This window comes from Pseudophryne corroboree, chromosome 1, assembly GCF_028390025.1.
Source record: "Pseudophryne corroboree isolate aPseCor3 chromosome 1, aPseCor3.hap2, whole genome shotgun sequence".
NCBI lineage: Eukaryota > Metazoa > Chordata > Amphibia > Anura > Myobatrachidae > Pseudophryne > Pseudophryne corroboree.
The window spans coordinates 516561804-516583534 of record NC_086444.1 but is presented as its reverse complement, the minus strand read 5'-3'; the positions used below and the strand labels follow the sequence as shown (position 1 = coordinate 516583534).

At 41.3% G+C, this 21731-nt stretch overlaps 1 protein-coding gene across 5 annotated transcripts in view; it reads right to left on the bottom strand.

Moving 5' to 3' along the window:
• Positions 1–21731, bottom strand: part of KANK1 (KN motif and ankyrin repeat domains 1) — a 350857-nt gene that overhangs the window by 15114 nt on the left and 314012 nt on the right. For all 5 annotated transcript variants that reach the window (XM_063913934.1, XM_063913936.1, XM_063913938.1 and 2 more), the window contains exons 4-6: positions 1144–1350; positions 832–940; positions 95–301 (exon numbers count right to left, since the gene is read on the bottom strand). In XM_063913934.1, coding sequence (XP_063770004.1) covers positions 95–301; positions 832–940; positions 1144–1350 — 523 coding nt within the window. The remainder of the gene's footprint in view (positions 1–94; positions 302–831; positions 941–1143; positions 1351–21731) is intronic.

Here is a 21731-nt window from a genome sequence, read left to right as displayed (position 1 = left end):
TATAACAAATACTGAATAATTCTCATAGACGAGCAATTATTTCACATTAGTAACACACTGCTCTAACCACCAGTACTGCAGGACAGCATCACACCTTTGTCTAATTTCCACTTTATGCGTCTCTTTGTCATCTTTCTCAGTATCGCTCAGAGATTCGGAGGCTTCCGTGTGGCCACTTGCCACACCCTTATGTATCACTTCGGAGTCCTCATTGAAGCTTTCCTCTTCCTCACACTCATCATCTGACTCTGTGGAGGAACTTTCTTCTGAGCTGGACTCGTCACTAGATGTAGTTTCATACCTGGAACATACAGACAAATAACTCTTTACACAGTTACCTGAAAAAATTCAATAGAGGTCTTCTGCCTCTCACATGACTAATTGGAGATATGAAGAGGGGATATTTTGTTGACATTCAGCATGTTGGCACTGATGAATTGTCTGTTTAAGGTAACCCTAACCCTACCACTAACCTCCACATGTCACAATTTTGGTGTCAACATTATAAATGTCGACTTAGTGATTGCACGTCATGAAGGCGCCTTATAATCTTTAAAGCTGTCTTCATAGCAATCTATTAAAAGGTATCCGTTTCACTTTTACTACTGCATTAAAAACAAGCCTTTTTCCTGAGAAAGCTTCTATTTCTGTCGCACCCTTTACTGTTTGTGTCTTAAACTACAACCTACTCCAGTGGCAAAGATCACTATCCCAAAGAGAGGGAATGCTTGCTGGAACTTGTTTAACACAGGGATATATAGAATAGTGGCAGAGGGGAACTCCGCAAATAGGGAGATGACACCCCCCCCCCCCATTCTAGACAATGCTTACCCGCCATTAATGCCAACAAACTGAAGATTCTTCTTGGTGATTGAAGACTCTTTTTTCTCATCTTTCCTTTTCATGATAGACTTAAGGGTACTCTGGCTGCTTGTACTAACTATAATAAAATTAGAAAAAAAAAATAAAAAATCAACAATTAAAAGTGATTACTTCCGGATCCCAATAAAATAGACATTACTTATTGTGCTGAATCGGCCAATGTTGCTAATGAATGTATTCCATTTTCAGAAACTAGCTCAATGTTCATACTTTATTATTATTATTTTCCCTTTACTTAGGTGCAGTAGATAGTAGGTATACCATGAACAGAGGAGACTGAGTCTTCACTGGTGAATTCAGTTGCAGACAAAGAATTGACAGAGAGAGCCACATTGTTAGCACATGCCGCAATATTCAGCTTCTCCAATTTTGCGACCCCTGGTCGATTCTGAAGGCCACCAGTCCGCACGGTAGAAGTAGCACATTCAGTGGTAACCTGGGCCTGGGATATGCAGTCCACTGAAGACCCTGACAAAATAAAGAGACGGCAGAGTCACTTTGTTAATAGATAACTTAAGGTTACAACTTTATGTCAAAATGTTCTCAAGCGATCTCATGTCATCTGATCACACTCCACAGTGTGGGAGAAAGCCAAAGTACCTATAAAAAGTTGTAAAATATCATGGCCACAACTGAAAACTACTAATTAGGTAAAATACAGCTGTGACTATCACATAGTATCATGGGTGATAGCACGAGTTGATTCTACTGGTTTTTATTATTTCCTTGTCATATCTGCTATAAAGGATTTATGAAATTAACAATGCATTTTTCTTGTTTAAGAAATCAATCTATAAACTATATATGACACAATTACTACGAAATCCTTCCATGTTTGACACTGAAATTGCAGGGTTCTTACCTGCACTCAGAATCTATGATCACCTGACGCCACATGAAGCAGGCTCAACTAACGGCTACAGTCACATGTTATTGCAAGGTGACTGAGAGCTAATGAATGAGTGAGTGGTTGCTTAAAAAATATTGGGGTAGATGTATTAAACCTGGAGAAGTGATGAAGCAGTGATAACTGCAAGGTGATAACGCACCAGCCAATCAGCTCCAATATGTAAACTGACAGTTAGGAGCTGACTGGCTGGTGCGTTATCACCTTGCACTTATCACTTCTTTATCCCTTCTCCAGGCTTAATACATCTGCCCAGATGTTTGCATAATTATTCACACTTCCTCGCAATCCAGCACTAGATTGGCCCCAACATTTTTTTGTGGTAGACATAGCATTATAGTTGTCATTACAGTATTATTACAGTGTGTCATTTCTTGCTGATAGCAAAACAACAATTCTATGAAATGCATTGATTTTTGTCCACTTGAATTGAATACTTTCAATAACTGTAGCCTCTCATATTTTAATAATAGAAAATGCATTTACATGTAATAATAAAATCATACCATACCATAGTGCACTTTCATTAGAGACCAACAGTAAATCAAATCAATCAATCAATCAATCAATCAATCAATCAATCAATCACAAAGAGTATAGTAAATAAATAAATCCAGAAAATGTAGCCGCACAGATCTGCTGTCTGTTGTTTGGTTTGTCTTTTTAAATTGCAAATGTACATAGTATAGTCACAAATAATGGGGCGTTTGGAAAGCTAAACAAAATAGGTGTCCTGAGCTCATAACCAAACATTTGTTATTCCTAAACAAATCTATATGGCTCAGCGCTAGAGTGTAATATTATATGTCTGCAGACAGGTAGAAACTATGGCGGATGTTGTGTCAAACCTTATATGTTGTTCTTGTGCAGCTGGAGAAAGAATGGCCAGGGATGGATACTGCACGTATAGCAATACTTCACTGACACTGGTTGATGCATGAGAATGAAAGGCTAAATAATGACAGAGATTTACAACAATACAGCTAGAACGAATAATGATCGCGAGACTCATTACTAAATATTTGGGCTGCTTCATAAATAGTTTTCACATAGAATGCAGATGAACTCCGTTAGATAAAACAAAGACCCTTTCCTGGCTTTTAAAGAATGATTTTAAAAATAATGAGACTCCGGAATAGTAACATATTATTAGCACAACACAGTTTGATGATATCAGAAGAGATTGTACAAATGGGTGAAGAAACACCATATGCATCCAGCCAGCTCGCCTGTATGTGTGCTCCCGTTTATCACGCAATCCAATTAGAAAAGGAGGAATTCTGCATTCACCCGTTAATTCTTGCTGGTAAAACCAGTGATCAGAATAGGTGAAAATGGGGAAATCTGCCTGTACCCCAAAAAATGCTAAATAAAATTGGACAACAGTACAGAAGTCTATTCGTGGCCATAATAAAAGTATTTGGGCTTAATAAACTGTGTCAATTGGTTGTTATAAGCAAATAACAGTGAAACAAAATGAGAGGAAGCAAGTGTTTAATACTCTACTTACATCAGGTATGCATAAAATACTTAATAGTAGATATTTGTGTCATTTTAAGAAAAATCTTTAAACAACACCTGTAACTCCTAACTGCAAGCCTCAAAACACCTGTCCCATTTATACAGCATCCCCATACACCTGCCTCATATCTTGTAACCCATTTTCCAGCATTGTGCACATTTTCACTTTGCCCAAATTAGGATAATTAAAACATTGCCTAACTAATCATTAGTGAGGATGTCCCAGTGGTTCTGAACCATTTTTACCTTAAAATAGGGATTTTCCCCAACTTTGCACATGCTCAGGAGTGTTGAAAAAGTTGTGTTAAATCTTATGGAGAATTAATGAGTGTTAACTTTCAATGCCAATTTAATAGGTTCATTTTTGCCTGTCTCAAAAAAAGTCAATTTTACACGAGAAAACGGGGTATCACCTGCAACTGAACTTCCCCCTAAATTCATATACAGAAGATGTTTTGTTATTCTATGGCTTTCAGTAAAGAGAGGATGTAGCAATATATGAGAATCTGTATGTAGCCACTAGGTGTCTCATCAGTGTAGGCTTTGTGGTTACAAGTCAGGGGCTTGTTAGTGGGATGTGTTGTGAACATGAAACAAGTGTTCGTGTCTGTCAGTTGCTATTAGAGAATATAATAAGTGTTTTACAACCAAGTTCCAAAAAGCAAACATGCCAAAACAATAACACATGTCCTGCCATCACTGCAAATACAGTAAGCGACAACAACAACAACAACACATAAGGGGCTGCATTAGGGAAGATTATAAAGCTGGTCACTGTGGCTGTACAGCACTGGATGAGACCACAGTGTGCGCGGTGTAACAAAGACTGTGATTCCTAAATCAGGCAGAGAAAAAAACCCAGTAATGAAGACAAGGAGATACTGCTTGTGACCGATCTCGTACGCAGTAGAAAGAAAGGTCATCGGGCCTTACCGTCTGCAGCCATGCTGCACTGCTATAGGGCTACATCATAGATGGTCAATGTTTGCCTAATGTGCATCCAATGGTTGCGTCTTTGCATGCAAGCAGAAGATCAGGGATGACAATAATGAGCGTCTCTGCGCAACTCCCAGCAGCTGCAACATTCGTATATTTACGGAAAGCCACAGCATACAGATCCGTAGCTGCCAATGCACTGGTGTACATTTGTGGGCCCTAAGTGTGTGCCAAGGGAGGCATAATAGATATCTGTATACATTATTTGTATTTTCCTCTGAGAATGCTATTTCTTTTTTTTTTTGCCAATTGGTTCATTTGCCCCATAGAAATAGAGGAGGTGATGTTGGACAGAAAGCAAATGACACTGTGGGGACATAATAAATTAGTGTTATAACGCATAATGCCTCAGACGGCATAATCTCTTCAGAACTAATATATATATATATATATATATATATATATATATATATATATATATATATATAAAAATAAGAGAGATTATACAGTATATGTATACACATACATAACATCAAAAGAATGCCCTTATACTGCTCCAATATAAACAAGCAGCACCTCTTAAATGGTTCCTTGTTAGCAAGAACCGATAGATAGATAGATAGATAGATAGATAGATAGATAGATAGATAGATAGATAGGATAGATAGATCTACACACACACACACACACACACACACACACACACATATATACCAACACATATTTTTATGTTTTGTATTTTTATGTTGGTTTTTTTAAAGACTATTCAGAGGTATTGTGTACTTATTATACCATACATTACTTGTCCCGACTCTATTGTATATACATTGGGGGTATCCAATTAGCTGCAATAATGCGATCCACGATCGTGGCTAAAGTTATCGTATCTATCTCCTGAAAAAAACAGCTTATCGCAGCCTGTGCGCTCCTATTTTCTGCACCTGACCTATTCCAAAATGGTAAAATGGTATTTGCGCAATAATTCTAGCTGGCAAAATCTGACATTATACGAGAAAATAGGGAAATCTGCCTGTACCCCCCTAAAAAAAAAAAAAAAAATTCTTCAGGAAAATAAGTGCTCTCATTAAATTTGGGGGTACAAAAAAAATGGATATAAGTATATATTTTGGTAATTTTAGGGGAATTAAAAAAAAAAAAGTTGAAACAGATCAATTACTCCCACCTGCAAGCCTAAAAACACTTGTCCAGCTCATAAAGCACCCCAATATACCTGTTCCATTCCCTGTACCCCAATTTCCATCACTTCACATTGTTTGACCCCAAAAATGACATGTCATTATTGGGCATTTAAAAATCATCAACAACATCTAAGCACCTAATTAGTCATTCAAGGGGAATGGGTGCCGCAGGGGTTCTGAACCAAATCCCACCATTTTTACCTTAAATATGGATTTTGCACTACTTATTACCAGAGAAGGTTAAGAGAAATTTATGATAAACCCTATGGAAACTATTTTCACTGATAGCTTTTTGCAGCTAATTATATACAGATTATCGTAAATGAAATCATTTATCACGGCTAATTGGATACCCCCCAATGCATCGGTTTCTCTTTCATGCAGTGCCAATTATTTGTTTCTTGTTGACTTTATTGTTTTCTTTGTAGATACTTGCTCTTTTATATATCCAGGTACATACTGTAATATGGACAGGATTTTTGTATAATATTCTTATTTCGACAACTATTTGACCTAATGCATATTCTTAATAGTACAGTATGCTAATACTATCCACTGCATATAATAGAACAGTGCAGAAAAGGCAGTGTCAGGTTCCCAAATGATGACCACTTCTGGACTGCAACATTTTTTCCACAAAAGGAAATGAAACGGCAGTGACCGAGGGGCAGTGAAGTCAGCCAAAGCAAAATTGCATACGGTTGCTATACAGCATAAAGATAGGAGTGATAATGTTACAAAGGCAGGAAATGAGATGGGAGTGTTACTGACACGGAGGGGCAATGTGCTGGTGCATGGCACCTCTTGTCAAAACCTAGTGCGGAAGTGCTAAGGGAGTAGGCAGAGAGGGTGTGAATTGCACTTCTTGTTAGAGGAAGTATTAGGTTCTATCCTGTGCTGATCCCCACTGGCTAAACTATGTAAAGGCTTGCTAATAATGGAAAGGAGGTTTACAAGAAGGATGACAGCAAGTAAAGGAAAAACTAAAATGTACTGCACTGTTCCTAATTCCAGGAACAGGCAGTCACTCAGTTACTCTGTGCTACTCAGCCAATAATAAGAAAAACAGGGACTATGTTAAACAAGCATAATAAATTAATTTAAACAAACAGAGTCTACAAACAATGGGCAACACAAAAAAAGGCAGAAAAATATAGTCTACAGGGGATCAAATCATAAGTATGGTAAAGGAAATAAGTGGGACTGGTATGGATGATGCAGCTTTGATAGGAGATAAATCCTAGCGACATGGGCCCTCATTCCGAGTTGATCGCTCACTGCCGTTTTTTGCAGCGCAGTGGTCAGGTTACTACTGCGCATGTGTATGCACCGCAATGCGCACGTGCGTCATACGGGTACAAACAGCATCGTTGCTGTGCAATGCTTCTAGCAACTAATCCATTCGCACAGCCGATCGCAAGGAGATTGACAGAAAGAGGGCGTTTATGGGTGTCAACTGACCGTTTTCTGGGAGTGGTAGGGAAAATGCAGGCGTGTCCAGGCGTTTGCAGGGCGGGTGTCTGACGTCAATTCCGGGACTGGACAGGCTGATGTGATCGCAAGGGCTGAGTAAGTCCAGAGCTACTCAGAAACTGCAAAAAACTTTTTCGTCTCACTCGGCTGCACAAGCGTTCACACACTTGCAAAGCTAAAATACACTCCCCTAGAGACGGCGACTATCTGATCGCTGCTCTGCAAAAAATAGCTAGCAAACTATCAACTCGGAATGAAGGCCATGGTGAGCTTAGAGATAGACCTACAGTAGGTGCGTCTACAGATGATCTGCTCTATGTATATGGTGCATATGTTATTTAGCGGGCAGCGGTTTCAGTAAAAAGCATCATTTTCTCAACAGTCACAGGTTCAAGCATGTTTATCATTACACTACCTACTAATGCAGCCTGGAAAGTAGAGGCCCTAAAAGAGATGGAGTATTATTTATTACAAGCTCAAAGCCTAAATCCTATGCTAATAACACGCTTAGCAGGCTTTAGGTGTTTTGCCTATTTATCAATGCCCCTGTTGTTGAAAGCATTCTCCGGCTACAGCAAGCCATAGAATTCACCAGGAGCAATCTGTGATGCATACGCATCATATATAGCAGGACCAAATAGCCACCTATACAACAAAGTGGTTAGCATTGCTCGTACTGGCGCTGGGGTTATGAGTTTGATTCTGACCAGGACAGTATCTGTGTGGAGATTGTATGTTCTCGCCATGTATGTATAGTTTTCCTAGGGATGCTTCGGCCTCCTCCTGCACTCCGAAGAAATACTGGCTTCTGACAAAATGGTCACCAGCCACGGTTGGCTACTTACCATACTAGGCTTGTTTTTTATTACTATTATTATTATTACCACCGTTTATACTCCATTTGGGAATCTCTTTCTTTCCCAGTCCTGTTCCGTTTATATATATATCAAAAGTAACCTGCCGCTTTAAATTTGTACTTACAGAGTGCAGCGGGATTGTGTTGATATATCAAGTATCATATATAGTTATATCCAGCACACATAAAAATACTCTGGGAGAGAGGTATCAAACATTAGAGAGAGATAAAGTGAAGAGAGATAGCACACCAGCCAATCAAACCTAACTACCATGTTACAGGCTGTGTTTGAAAAATGACAGTTAGAAGCTGACTGTTTGGTACTTTATCTGTCTCCAAGCTTTGAAACATACAGTATTCTCCTATATAAGATAATAACATTTGGACAAATGGAAGTATTACAACTGAACCGATTGGAACGGTTACATTGCCATAGGCAGATATGAAAACATTGGTCAACGGCATCTGACAACAACGGTGACCACAGCAAAGCGAAGGACTTCATTGTGTTCTTGTGTGTTGCAATTGTTCACCGCTGTGTGCTGGGGGTTGTTATGTCATCACAAAACGATATCCGTTCAGATGGTCGACCATGTTATGGTCGACAGTCATTAGGTCGACCACTATTGTTCGACATTGACATAGTCGACATGGACGACACATGAAAATGGTCGACACATGAAAAGGTCGTCATGATTTTTTTAACTTTTTTTTTCTTTTGGGGAACTTTCCATACTTTACGATCCACGTGGACTACGATTGGAACGGTAATCGGTGCCGAGCGAAGCGGTAGCGGAGCGAAGGCACCATGCCCGAAGCATGCGAGGGGACGCAGTGCACTAATTGGGGTTCCCAGTCACATTACGCAAAAAAACGACACAAAAAAAGGTTAAAAAACTCATGTCGACCTTTTCATGTGTCGACCATTTTCATGTGTCGACCATGTGTCCATGTCAATGTCGACCAATAGTGGTCGACCTAATTACTGTCGATCATAACATGGTCGACCATTCATACCGGAACCTCACAAAACACATGTGGTGATATTATGGGGTGGTCTTCAGTATGCCGACTGACGGGATCCCGGCGCACAGTATACCGGCGCCGGGATCCCGACAGCCGGCATACCGACACTTATTCTCCCTCGTGGGGGTCCACCCCCATCCCCTGGAGCTAGAATAAAAGTGTGGCGCGCGCCACCGTGCCCGTAGCGTGGCGAGCGCAGCGAGCCCGCAAGGGGCTCATTTGCGCTCGCCACACTGTCGGTAAGCCGGCGGTCGGGCTCCCGGCGCCGGTATGCTGGGCGCCGGGAGCCTGACCGCCGGCATATCGTAGTGAACCCATATTATGACACTACCAGAGCTTAGCTTGCTGAACACAAAAGGTCCATGCATCTATTTATTTGTGTTCATAGGTGATTGAGAGCTTTTGTTTTCATTCGTGAAACATTTTTCCACCCACTCCGGTTTAGGGCTTAATATGGAGCTTGTTTGGTACATTAATGTCGTTCAGTTCTTATCCTCTGATAGAAATAGGATGAGGTAATGACTGGTTATATTCCAAACTGATGCATTTTTTCAGGGTGACAGGAATAAAATCCCTAACGCCTGTCATAGCTCATCAGCTGTTCACAGTGTTCACAACACAAATATAAGTTATTTTCCCTGACTGACCTACACGTCAGGAAACAAGAGTACTGCAAATTAAAGTTACACACTTATTCAGAAATATTTCATGTTTGAGGTTGTTTGAAAAAGATCTTCCAAGGTTCTGGTACAGCTTTAGCCTATATGATCACTGATACAGCATACAGCATGAAAACTATTTGCGCTAATTTTTAACGAAAGGGGTACAGCTGTATGGCATATAATGAATTTGGGGTACAGAAATGTGGCCTAAATATTTATTGGGCACTGATGTATGGCATAATGCAGTTGTTTCCAAACTTTTTTTGAAATCATAGTGACCTAGAGAATCAGAATTTTTATCACGCCACCCCTAGGCCAAAAGTTTTTTCAACTGAAATGTAAAAAAATAAATAAATAAATGATGTAAATTGTGTTTATATGTCATCCTTCGGTTAAATTGTGTGGTGAGGGACAGGAATCACTTCTGTTTGTCCACATATTTTATGATTGGAAGCCACCAGCACTGCTTTTGACTATTATGCTGACCATAAATAATTTGAATTGGTTCACTAACAGAGGGCACCCATGCAAGTGCTCCGAGGCACCCCAGGCTGCCACGGCACACAGTTTAGGAACCACTGGCATAATGTATTGACGGCACAGCAGTGTAGCATATAAAGAATTTGTTGAAATTTGGGGGACTCGTGTGGCGTAATGTATTAGGGGGACAGCTGTGTGGCATTATGAATTGGGGCAGTGTTATGAGGCACATTATGTTTTTAGGGCTGTGCTGTGTGGCATATAAATTGGGAAATTTCAATATAGTGTATTATGAATTTGGGACACTGCTGTGTGGCATATTATAAATTGGGGACACTGATACATGGCATGGCAGTGGGTGAGATGCTGCCTGGAGCAACCAGAAACCTTGCACCGGCTCTGAGTGTAGGACACAGCAAAACCTCAGCTATGTAGGCAATAGTACATTACCAGTAGATAAAGCTCCAATACACAGCTTATAAAAGCATGTATGATAACCTGCTTTATAGCAATATCTTCATATTGTTATTGTAACAATATTTTTGTTATCAAAAAAGCCTACCCGGGAAGGATTGATTGAGGTTGAAACGAACAGCTATTTATATGGCGGACACTATTAATTTACGTTAACATGCTGTATTTTTTACAAGACTGAACTGCAATTGTGCACAGCTAAATCAGCTGATTGGCAGAGAGATATTTATACAGTATATTATGAGGGGTGTGCAACAAGGTTCTGGATGCACAAAAGATATTATATTTACAAAGGGAACATGACATTTTTTCACAGTATTCACCAGAGGAGCATATGCAAAGTTGCATGCGCTCAAACCACTTGGTGAAGCATCTGGACCAGTCTGAAACAAGTATGTCTTCTACGTGCTGTATGAAAGTCTCCATTGAAGCATCCAGTGACTCAAAACGTTGGAACTTCTGTGGCGGCACACGTACAACTGGGATCCACTGGGCCAACTGTTGTTTGGTCTTGGGGTCTAAACTGTATGCGGTTCTGTGCCTTCACATTTCACAAGAACTTTAGTCAGAGATTGTAGTTCACAACCAAACAGTCAGGTTGTGTCTGCTCTACCTGTGCACTGCACATCTGGAAACCTAGCCGCCACCCCAGGTGGGTTAGGGAAGGGGGCGGGGAGGGGAAAATGAATTACCCCATTCCCTGTCAGCATTCTAAAAGTAGGGATGACACGGTCAGTCAAGAGACTGCTGGCATTCCGACAGTTGGGATCGTATATCACACCTCTCTTGCCCAGGGGGCCATGACCTGGAGTTTGTAGCCAGTGTCATGTATTCTACCGGAAATACTATAGACAATCATTAATTTGTATTTGTGTTTTAGAAATATAATTATTATATTAATGATACATTTTGAAGCAAAGGGGACCGACTCATTATATTGTTTAATTATACATACTGTACAAATATATTTTGAGCCTCTCTTGACATTTGGACATGTGGCAGAAAAGCCATTAAACAAGGAAGGAGTAGCTCTTGGATCAGAAGCTACATTTTTTTTTTTAATAATTCTTTATTTATAAAAGGTCATCCAAAACAAGAATAAACAAGAATAAAGAATGAGGGCAACAAGAGCCCAATACAGACCAAAATTGAAATGTAGTAGTATACATAATGGAAATAAAGATTCTGTTGGTTGATGATGACGGAAAGGGGCTATTGGATATCCGGGCAATTAGGGGGAAAGGGGGGAGGGGTGTGTGACCACAAAACAATACCAAAAGGCAAAATATACAATAGGCAACTACAAATAGGAAAAGAAAAATAAAGAAATAAACACCAGCACAGGGAGTGGAGAAACTATAAGGAAACGATATTTGGTGCCCATGGGTCCGCGTATGTGGGCAAAACTCAAACGGAAGGTGACCTGGGTCTGCGTTCCATGAACAACCAAGGAGCACAGACATGGGTAAAAACATGTTCCCGATCATGAAGGAAGTAAGTTATTTAATCCATGGCCGCAACATGCCAAATCTGTGTCTTAAGTGCAGAGAGAGAAGAGGAGGACGACTGTTTCCAATTTAGAGCAATCAAGGATTTTGCCACCACTAAAATGTGTGCGGACAGTTTTTTTTTTAAATTTGCCAAGGCCCAGGAGGGGGCAGCACAATAAAAACATCCAGGGATCTTTTGATACAGGATTTCCAAAAGAGAGTTCAAAACCATGTACCAAGTCCCAAAAGGGGGCAATGATTCGGACAGGTCCACCATATATGGATCATAATACCTCTGGAACCACAACCCCACCAGCAATCGGGTGAGGAAGATGGGAACATATTACCAAGTCTCTCAGGAGTATAATACCAGCGATAATAGATTTTATATGCGGTCTCTTTTATTTTGGTTGAATTAGAGCCCTTGGCTATCCCCAGTCTCATGTCGTCCCAGGTTTCATCATCTGGAGGAGGTCCAAGATCCTTTTCCCAAGCAACTTCATGGGGTCTCAAGGAAGGGAGGGAGGCGTCAAGAAGGAGGGCATAAAGCTGGGAAATCACACCTTTAGATAAAGAACAATGTACACATAGATTTTCAAATGGAGTAAGGATTCGAAGATGATGGCAGGGAGTGTAAGAAATGGTGAATTTGAAGATACAGTATTCAAAAGGATTAAGTATGTGGGATGGGGTTTTCTGTTGCAATTCAGGTAGAGATAACCATTGACCTTGATCTGAAAAATCATCAGGAAATTTAAGCCCTACACGAGTCCAATTACGGGACCTTGTTGTAGAACTCCAAGGAGGAAACAAGGGATTATGCCAAATAGGGGTCAAGGGGGATGTTGAGGAAGTAAAGTTCATTTTGTGAGAGTACACATCCCAAAGTTTAGTATTAAATTTAATAGTGGGGAGCAGCATAGATGCAGGAGGTCGATGTGCGGGAGCTAGACCCCATAAAGAGGTCAAGTCCGGGAAAGAAACATAGGCTGATTCAATATTGAGCCAGGAAAGAGAGCCCGGAGGGGAGTAGGACGCAATAATATGGGAAAAGTGGGATGCCAGGTAGTAGAGTTTGAGATCAGGAAGGCCTCTACCACCTCCAGGAACCGATCTCATCAGGGTTTTGGCTGCGATTCGTGAGGGTCTGTGGTTCCAAATGAAGCAAACAAGGGCTTTTTGAAAATTACTAAGAAAGGAAGCGGGAACAGTTACAGGGTAGAGTCTAGAAAAGATAAAGCCATTCCAATATGACATTCATCTTGACGGCTATGATTCTACAGAGCCACAAAATAATAAGTCGATTCCAGGATGACAAATAGGACTGCATTCTAGAAAATAGAGGAGGGAAATTTTCACGAAAAAAAGAGATTCGTAGTAGGAGGTCAAGTAAATTCCCAAGTACTTAAGGGTATATTTAATTAGGGTCGAAAGCTGCCGCCTGTCGAAAAGACATCAGTTTTTCGACTTTTTAAGGTCAAATCGTGATTCGACCTATTCAGTCCCCGCTATTTTTATTCGACAAGTCGGGGAATTCGACTTGTCGAATAGTACGTGAATCGGCGGTATAGCTGCCGATTCATGTACTTTTGAGGGGAACGGGGCCAAATTCGACAGGATTTGGCCCCGTTTCAGACCATCTCAGTCCAACATAAAAACATGTCGGACTGAGATGAGGGACCTTAGAGGAGGAGAGCGGGAAGAGCGTGGGCAAACAGGGGAGAGCAGCACTACAGCACAGCACTGCAGGAGGATATGTTACAGCCGCGCCGTTCACAGCAGCATCCACCCGGCTCCAGCAAGTGAGGTCACGCTTGCTGGAGCTGGGTGGACACTGCCATTAGGTCTGGTGGCTGTGAGATATCCTTTTGCAGCGCTGCAGTAGTGCTGCTCTCCTCCGTCTGCCCGCGGCTCTGCCCACTGGTCTCCCCCCCTCTCCTCCGCTCACAGGTCTCATCTCAATTCTACTTTTTTTTTAAGTCGAATTGAGATGGGATTAAATAGGGGTTTCGGATCCATTCCGACAAATGCATGTCGGAATGGATCTGACCCAAATTGAATATACCCCTGTATCTTTTTGGGTTGCCATTTGAAGCTAAAATTAGTTCTTAGGTTTTCGGCTTCCAGAGGGGGAACAAGGAGCAGCATGGCCTCCGATTTGGAATAGTTAATCTTATAACCTGAAACGGTGCTATAAGATTGAAGGACAGAAAAAAGGTTAGGAAGAGAAACTCTCAGCTGAGTCAAGGAAAGGAGGATATCATCAGCAAAGAAAGAAATCTTGGGATTAGAATGGCCCACTTGCACACCTTGTATATCGGGATCACAAGCTACATTTTTTATCTAATTACCAATTCAAATGTTATTGTATATGAGCAATGTAGCTTTTTTTGCTTTAAAATTGTGTACAGACAGGATGCATATCCGGCTAGGAATGTTGACGAGCTTCAATACATAATAATTCCCAGCAAGCTTGTGTGTACTGTACATAAAGCAAAATAACGCATTTAAGCCCCAGCAGCACACACCCTTCATAAAACAGGCCTGTGGCAAATGGATGTTTTACCATAGAAATAATTATTTCCATAAGAAAACATCAATCGACATCAATCGACATAAATACAAATACAGATTTGTTTTTAGATTTACCCTTACATTATATATATATATATATATATATATATATTCATATGGTAAGAGATAATATAATATAAATGGTTCCATTAAGGGCAATTAAGCATACAGCTCTTAAGTATACCACTCCACCAATATGCAGATCACTGATGCACAAAGCGTTACGTGGTTTAAAGGAAACTACATTTATTTATTGTTCTTCTCCCACAAGAAATATTACCTATGTTTTACAGACATTACCCTCCATGCTAAAGGTGTTGGTTGACTTGTTTTCTTTATTGTGGAGAATGACATCACAGACTCAGGTAAATGCTGCTTTGCTTGGCAAATGCAGAGTGACTTCATGGTTAGCAGGGTAACTATTTCACTGCCACAGTGTTATATGGGGCAGGTTTGCCTTCTGTTTTCACTTAAGTGTCTTTTCAAATGTATTACATTTACAGGGTAAGAGATGTATCAAAGTTTTATTAGCAACCAATTTCTACCTAGCATTTTATAAAGTGTACTTGATAAATGGCTAGATAGATGATGATTGGTTGATATTGGCAACTTCCACGCTTATCCGGAATACATACCTATTGCCGACAGCGGGATCCCGGCCACCAGTATACCGGCAGTGGGGCGAGTGTAAGAAAGCCCCTGCGGGCTAGCTGCACTCGCCATGCTGTGGGGGCGTGGACACCCATAGAGGGAGAAAAGCCTGTGGTGCCAGTATTCCGGGAGCGGCATTTCACCGCCTGTTGGGATTCTGGCGTCGGCATTGTGATCGTAATTGCCTCTGGTTTATCCACTTCTCTACTCTTAGAAGCTTTGACACATCTCCCCCATATATACACAATGTTGACTTGGAATTACATGTTTCTGAGCAAAACTTTTTGCATTCAGAAAAAAGTACATTCAAATTGCCACCGTTCATTAGAAAAGTGATTAATACCCTTTTCACATCTCCAATGCCAGATCCCACTCGGGAATTGGAAACGGGTCCTTCCCAGGTGGGTTCCGGCATTGGAGACTCTCCTACCCCATTCACTGGCTTCCAGACCCGGCAATATGCCGGGTCGGTTGCCCTAGCGGCAGGGGGGAACGCGGAGCCGGCGGCGCCGGGAGATGAGCTCATCTCCATGCCACCTCTCCCTATCAAGTAAACGGGTCCTGTGTCGAATCGACTCGGGAATCCGTTTATGCAGCCACTGACCCGGTATTCAACCCGGGAATAACACTGCTTATAACCCAGGTTGAATTACCAGGTCAGGCGACCGGGAATTCGGACTTGGCGCTTTCACACTGCACACTGACCCGTGCCGACCTGGCAATGTGCCGGGTCGATACCGGGTTATTTGTGCGGTGTGAAAGGGGTATAAGACACATCAGCCATGCACATGAAGAGACACAGTCCACTAGGGGTAGATGTATGAAGCAGTGAAAAGAGTGGAGAAGCGAGTCCGTGGAGAAGTTTCCCATGGCAACCAATCAGCTGCTGTGTTTTATTTTATAAAATGTACTTGATAAATGTTATTTCAAAGCTTATTGGTTGCCATGGGAAACTTCTCCACTGGCTCACTTCACTCTTTCCACTGCTTCACACATCTCCCCCAATCTGCTATGCACGACTTCCTGCAATCCGTGATAGGAATACCAGTCAGTTTAGAACGTCAGCAAGACTTAAATTATTACTTGAATGTCTTGTGTTTTTGAACCACTACCTTAGCTAAAACCTAATTACAATGTTACATCCTCCCAAAAACATGCTGAACTTTATTTTAATTTTTGTACACTGTAACATTAACACAGTGGTTTATGTATGCTTAGAAATAAACTTTCCAGCATAACTTGTGCATTCATTGCACAAAAAAATCTCACCGCCACGTCAGAGGACATGCAAAAATGAAAGCCATCTGGGGACATTTTCTGAACTGGGCATGGCTATCTAAATGCACTGTCTCCAGAAGAGCTCAATTTGCTAAGCAAAGAATAGTTTCTGTATTAGTGCATAGAGACAGAAATATTACTGTGGCTAGCTCACAATCAATATGGTAGGCTACAATGTCCATTCCTGGAGATAAATTTACTAAAGGTCGATTTTGGTCGATTTCAGATCAATTAAAATTGATCTTAAATCGTTATAGTGGGCTTCCAGGGATAAAAACATTTAATAAATATACCCCCAACAGTGTGAAGGCCTTCCCTGCAGTCCCCTCCAGCCTGGCACACTATCCTACTGGGTATCCGGACTATAGGTCTACACTAAAACGGTCTACAGTCAATAGGTCTACCACTAATGGTAGACATGCATTAGGTCAACAGGGTCAAAGGGTCACATGGACTACGATTGGGAACAGTAACCTGTGCCGGTCGTAGCGGAGTGATGCACCTTCCCTGAAGTATGGCGAGTGAACGCAGTACTCAAATAGGGCTTATTTGTGGCAGAAAAGTGCCAAAACACCAAAAAATAAATAAAGCTGACAGATACCAACTCTTCCTGGTGTGTTACAACTACTAGGAATGGAGGGGGTCAGGGGATCATGTGAGAGAGAGGCCACATGTTTTCTTTATATTTTATTTTTCTTTTATAGTAATTTATACTCAGTGTGCTATTTGAAAATATCTTCACAGACAGCGCTCTTTTCCCCTTCTTTATGTTTTTGTTATTTTTTTGTGGTACGGCTCCTCAAAAACCTGTAGCTGCAGTCTGTGACGGTATTTATCTGATTTTTAGACCTATAATTGACATGCCTGTCCAATATCACGCAATTAGCACACTAGCGCCCTCTGCTATGTTTTTCATTTATGTCTGTTTCTCTGAGCTAATGTAATATACACCTGTTTATTACCTATGTACGAGAATACATGATTGTACAATACTTACTTTTATGTTTCACCTAATCTCATACATATCAATTGTACTCTATTTTTGGAAAATACTTGCTGTTTTCATATAATGCTTCAATAAAAAAAAATGTATAATAATAATAATAATTGTGTCTACCTTTTTTGTGTCGACCGTTTCCACATTGACCTTTAACCTTGTCGACCTTTTATACTGTATACCTACTCTATGTTGACCTATTGACCCCTGTCGACTACTTACATTGCAATTATTCTGAATTATGTATCCATGGATTGCACTGTGACAAAACTGGGGATATTTTATAATAGTCACAAAATATGTTTAAGAGCATCCAGCAATAGTTTTAGACCACACAGGTGTGTGTGACTACAAGATTTGGACAAGACCAGATAAATGTAAAGGGCAACCGTGGATATTCTAAAGCTTTTCCTTTGTTGCAGAAAATGCTTATGTGCACATTACTGTCCATGTCATAGGGAACGTGCATTTTAGTATAATATTTTAGGACAGTCAAGTATGGCAAATAAAAGAAAGAAAGCTATGCCATTTGTTTAACAGGAATGAATGAAAAACAATGTAACAGACGTGGTGGGCATACATGATGAATTTATCAGTAAATCGACTTAGAAATGCATAACACACCTTATATAACATGGGGCTTTTCAGAGCAGGATTCCTTTATGAAGGCGAGCATTGTTTGAGTTTTAGCTCTTTCATCTAAAAGGAGACTTTTGGCTTCTGGACAGAGTGGCTAACGTTCAAGTTTATACAAGAGAACATTATCAAGTAAAACAGCAGACAACCTTACAGGTCTCAGTAAACCAGGATCTTCCCTTGGTGCCAGTGTAAGTTAACGCAAGTAAAACAGCTTTGATATTAACAAATAATACAGCATGTGCATTACTGAGCTAAATACAGTACTAGCCCTTTCACACCACACAAATAACCCTGTTTCGACCAGGTATATTGCCAGGTGGACACCGGTCACTGCGCGTAGTGTGAAAGAGGCCATGGACAACTTCCTGGGTCGTCTGACCCGGTAATTCAATCGGATTATCAGAAGGGTTATTCCCGGGTAATTACCGGGTCAGGTGCAGTGTGAAAGGGTTACCCCGAGTCGATGCGACCTGGTACCCGTTCACTGCAAAGGGAAAAGCGGCGCGGAGATGATCTCATCCCCATCGCCGCCCCTGATGCCAACTCCGTCCCCAGATGGCAACCTGACCCGACATATTACCAGGTCGGGATTGTGGGGCATAGGGTACAATGCTGGGTCCCACCCGGGAAGGACCAGTTTCCAATTCCCGGGTGGGACCTGGCATTGCGATCTGAAAGCGGCATAATATACCTGGAAATAAATGAAAGTTTCGTTTTTTTCTTCTTCTAAATTTGTCCAGTATTTTGTTAGGTACCATCTCCTTGCCATCTGGTGATCCCTTTAAACACAGTCTCCCAGGGACAGCACATACTATAAACCAGAGTCTGGGGCAGATGTATTAAGACTTGGAGAGTGATAAAGTGGAGAGAGATAAACTGCCAACCATCCAGCTCATGTAATTTTTCAAGCACAGCCTGCAACATGGCAGTTAGGAGTGGATTGGCTGTTACTTTATCTCTCCAAGGCTTAGTACATCTGCCTCTAAATCATGGCATTATGCAGTCATGTAGGCCATTGTGTATATGTTACAGATTCACACAAATGGACATAGCCAATGATATCACAGTAAGTATAACAGAGACATGATTATTTGCCATTTAAAGCCTTTTTAAGTCATAAGGGTAATTTATAAAGTGCCAAAGTGAAATACCACCAATGCAAATACTCTCCTGTGGATGTGCCAACATGTAATTGCATGTCGATTTGCGTGCCAATATGGTTGCATCTGAAGGGGTGCAAAAGCTCACAGCAGCCTATGGGAACAGTTGGCTGAATCAGAGACGTTCAGTTATTAATACAGAAGAGACTTATGTTAATGACTAAAGTTCTCTGTACAGTGCCGTGCAGTATGGTGGCATTGTATAAAATACAGTAATACACACGGTTGAGTCACATTATTATGACCACCTTCTACATTTGATGTCCGCAGCGCGTAACCCATGAAGTACGTCACGTGTCGTGCGCTGGCTTGGTGGGTATATAAGCTGTACAATAAGCTGTCTGCATACATATAACTCATTGTTGACATGGATAAAAAGGGTGATTTATCAGAGTTGCAAAAAGGGATGATTATCAGCTTTTGGGCCAAGGGTGGCAATATTTCTGAAACAGCGCAGTAGGGAACTGTTCGCGTGCTGCTGTGGTGAAGGTGTATCGTGACTGGACAAATTGCACCATTGCGAATAACAGACGTGGAAACTGCGGAGCACCACGTGCCATTGATGTGAGAGGTGAAAGTAGGCTATGAAGTTGTGTGAGCGCCAACTGACACACTACAGTGGAGAAGCTCACCATCAAAATGAACCATGTAATTAGATGCATGAGAGCACCTAATCTTTGCAACAACATGGAAAAATTAGACTATGGAGCAGATTCAATTAGCTGCTGTTCTCCCGGGAAAACTGCCCACAACTATGCACATAGAGAATGGCAATCATCCAACGAGCAGCTTAAAGGCAGCAGTTAATGCATATAAATGAGTACACATTAACTGATGCTCGCGTGTCTATAAGTAGTTTTGGTCACTTGACCTGGGATACCAAACCATGTGGCCCAAGCTGCAGCTAACTGAAATGCAACTTGAGGGATGGGTTATATAAAATAAATACATAAAGGGGTGGTAAGGGAGATCCCAGGTTGGTTACCTGTTCGTAAGTATACTAACACTAACCACCTAACCCTCCCTCCCGTAGTCTGACCTCTCCCCGCAGCTTAACCCTTCCCGGTGGTGCTTAACCCCAACCCCCCTCCCCTCCAACAGCCTAACCCTAACCGTGCCTCTGAAGCCTGATCCTAACCTCCACCCCCCTCTCCCAACCTGGAATACTTATGATCGGGATGCCGGCAGTCTATATTCTATCGCCAGCATTTTGATCTATGTCGTAGTTCCGGCGCCGGTCTTCTGACTAGTGTCGGGATTCCGGCATCGGCATTCTGACTGCCAGCATCCCGATCATCGCTATGGTGACCGCATCTCCCCCTGCATACTATGTGCAATTCAATTTTCCATTGGCAGTTCCAAGGGTCATGAAGTGGGCATGCACCTTTAAATATTTAAGGCAGACAAGTAAGTGTACGTGCCACATAAGGAAGCATAGCATGTGCACATATTTTGGTGGTTAGTAAACATCTCTCCTTGCCTAAAGGCTTCAGCTATTATGACAGAGAAATGAAGAAATACAACATTACATTACATCTGCATTTGTTAACAAAATGGAAGATGACATTTTAAAGTGAACACTGTACTTTACCTTAATGCTACAAATACCAGCACATTTGTGAAGATTAAGGGAATGGAGTGAGGTGAGATATTACACAGAACTGGACCTACACCACACCTCTTACTCCTTCATGCGGCGGCACAGTATTTCACACCATCATACTATTTTATCTTCTAGCTAGAATACATTGATAATTCAAATACTAAAGAAACCATCTCTGTCTCTAATCTCCTCATTGTGCTAACAAAATGACCGTGACTGGATTACATCTGCCTAAATCTCCAGCTTTTGAATAACATTTTGTTGGACCCTGTCCATAACGCTTTGTTTGACCACCTCGAACCTGAACTTTACACACTCTGCTCCACTGAAATCTGTGTTTAAGGATCTAAGCGTAAGGTCATGCAAGCCTCGGGTACAACGAAAGGAAATAATATAATCTAAGCACAAGCAAGTGAGCATTACCTTAATAAAAAAATACGTATCATATGTATATAACATCATGCATCATTTATACAAATCAACACAAAGCCATACTAAAATGTGTTGTGGTAGATCATTGTTCCTCTAATGTTTGAAACCAGTAGTAATGGTGAAGACAGACTGTTCATTTTCTGACCATTTTATTGGAAAGAAGAATAAATAAGATTTTACTTACCGATAAATCTATTTCTCGTAGTCCGTAGTGGATGCTGGGGACTCCGTCAGGACCATGGGGAATAGCGGCTCCGCAGGAGACAGGGCACAAAACTAAAGCTTTAGGATCAGGTGGTGTGTACTGGCTCCTCCCCCTATGACCCTCCTCCAAGCCTCAGTTAGGATACTGTGCCCGGACGAGCGTACACAATAAGGAAGGATATTGAATCCCGGGTAAGACTCATACCAGCCACACCAATCACACCGTATAACTTGTGATCTAAATCCAGTTAACAGTATGACAAACGTAGGAGCCTCTGAACAGACGG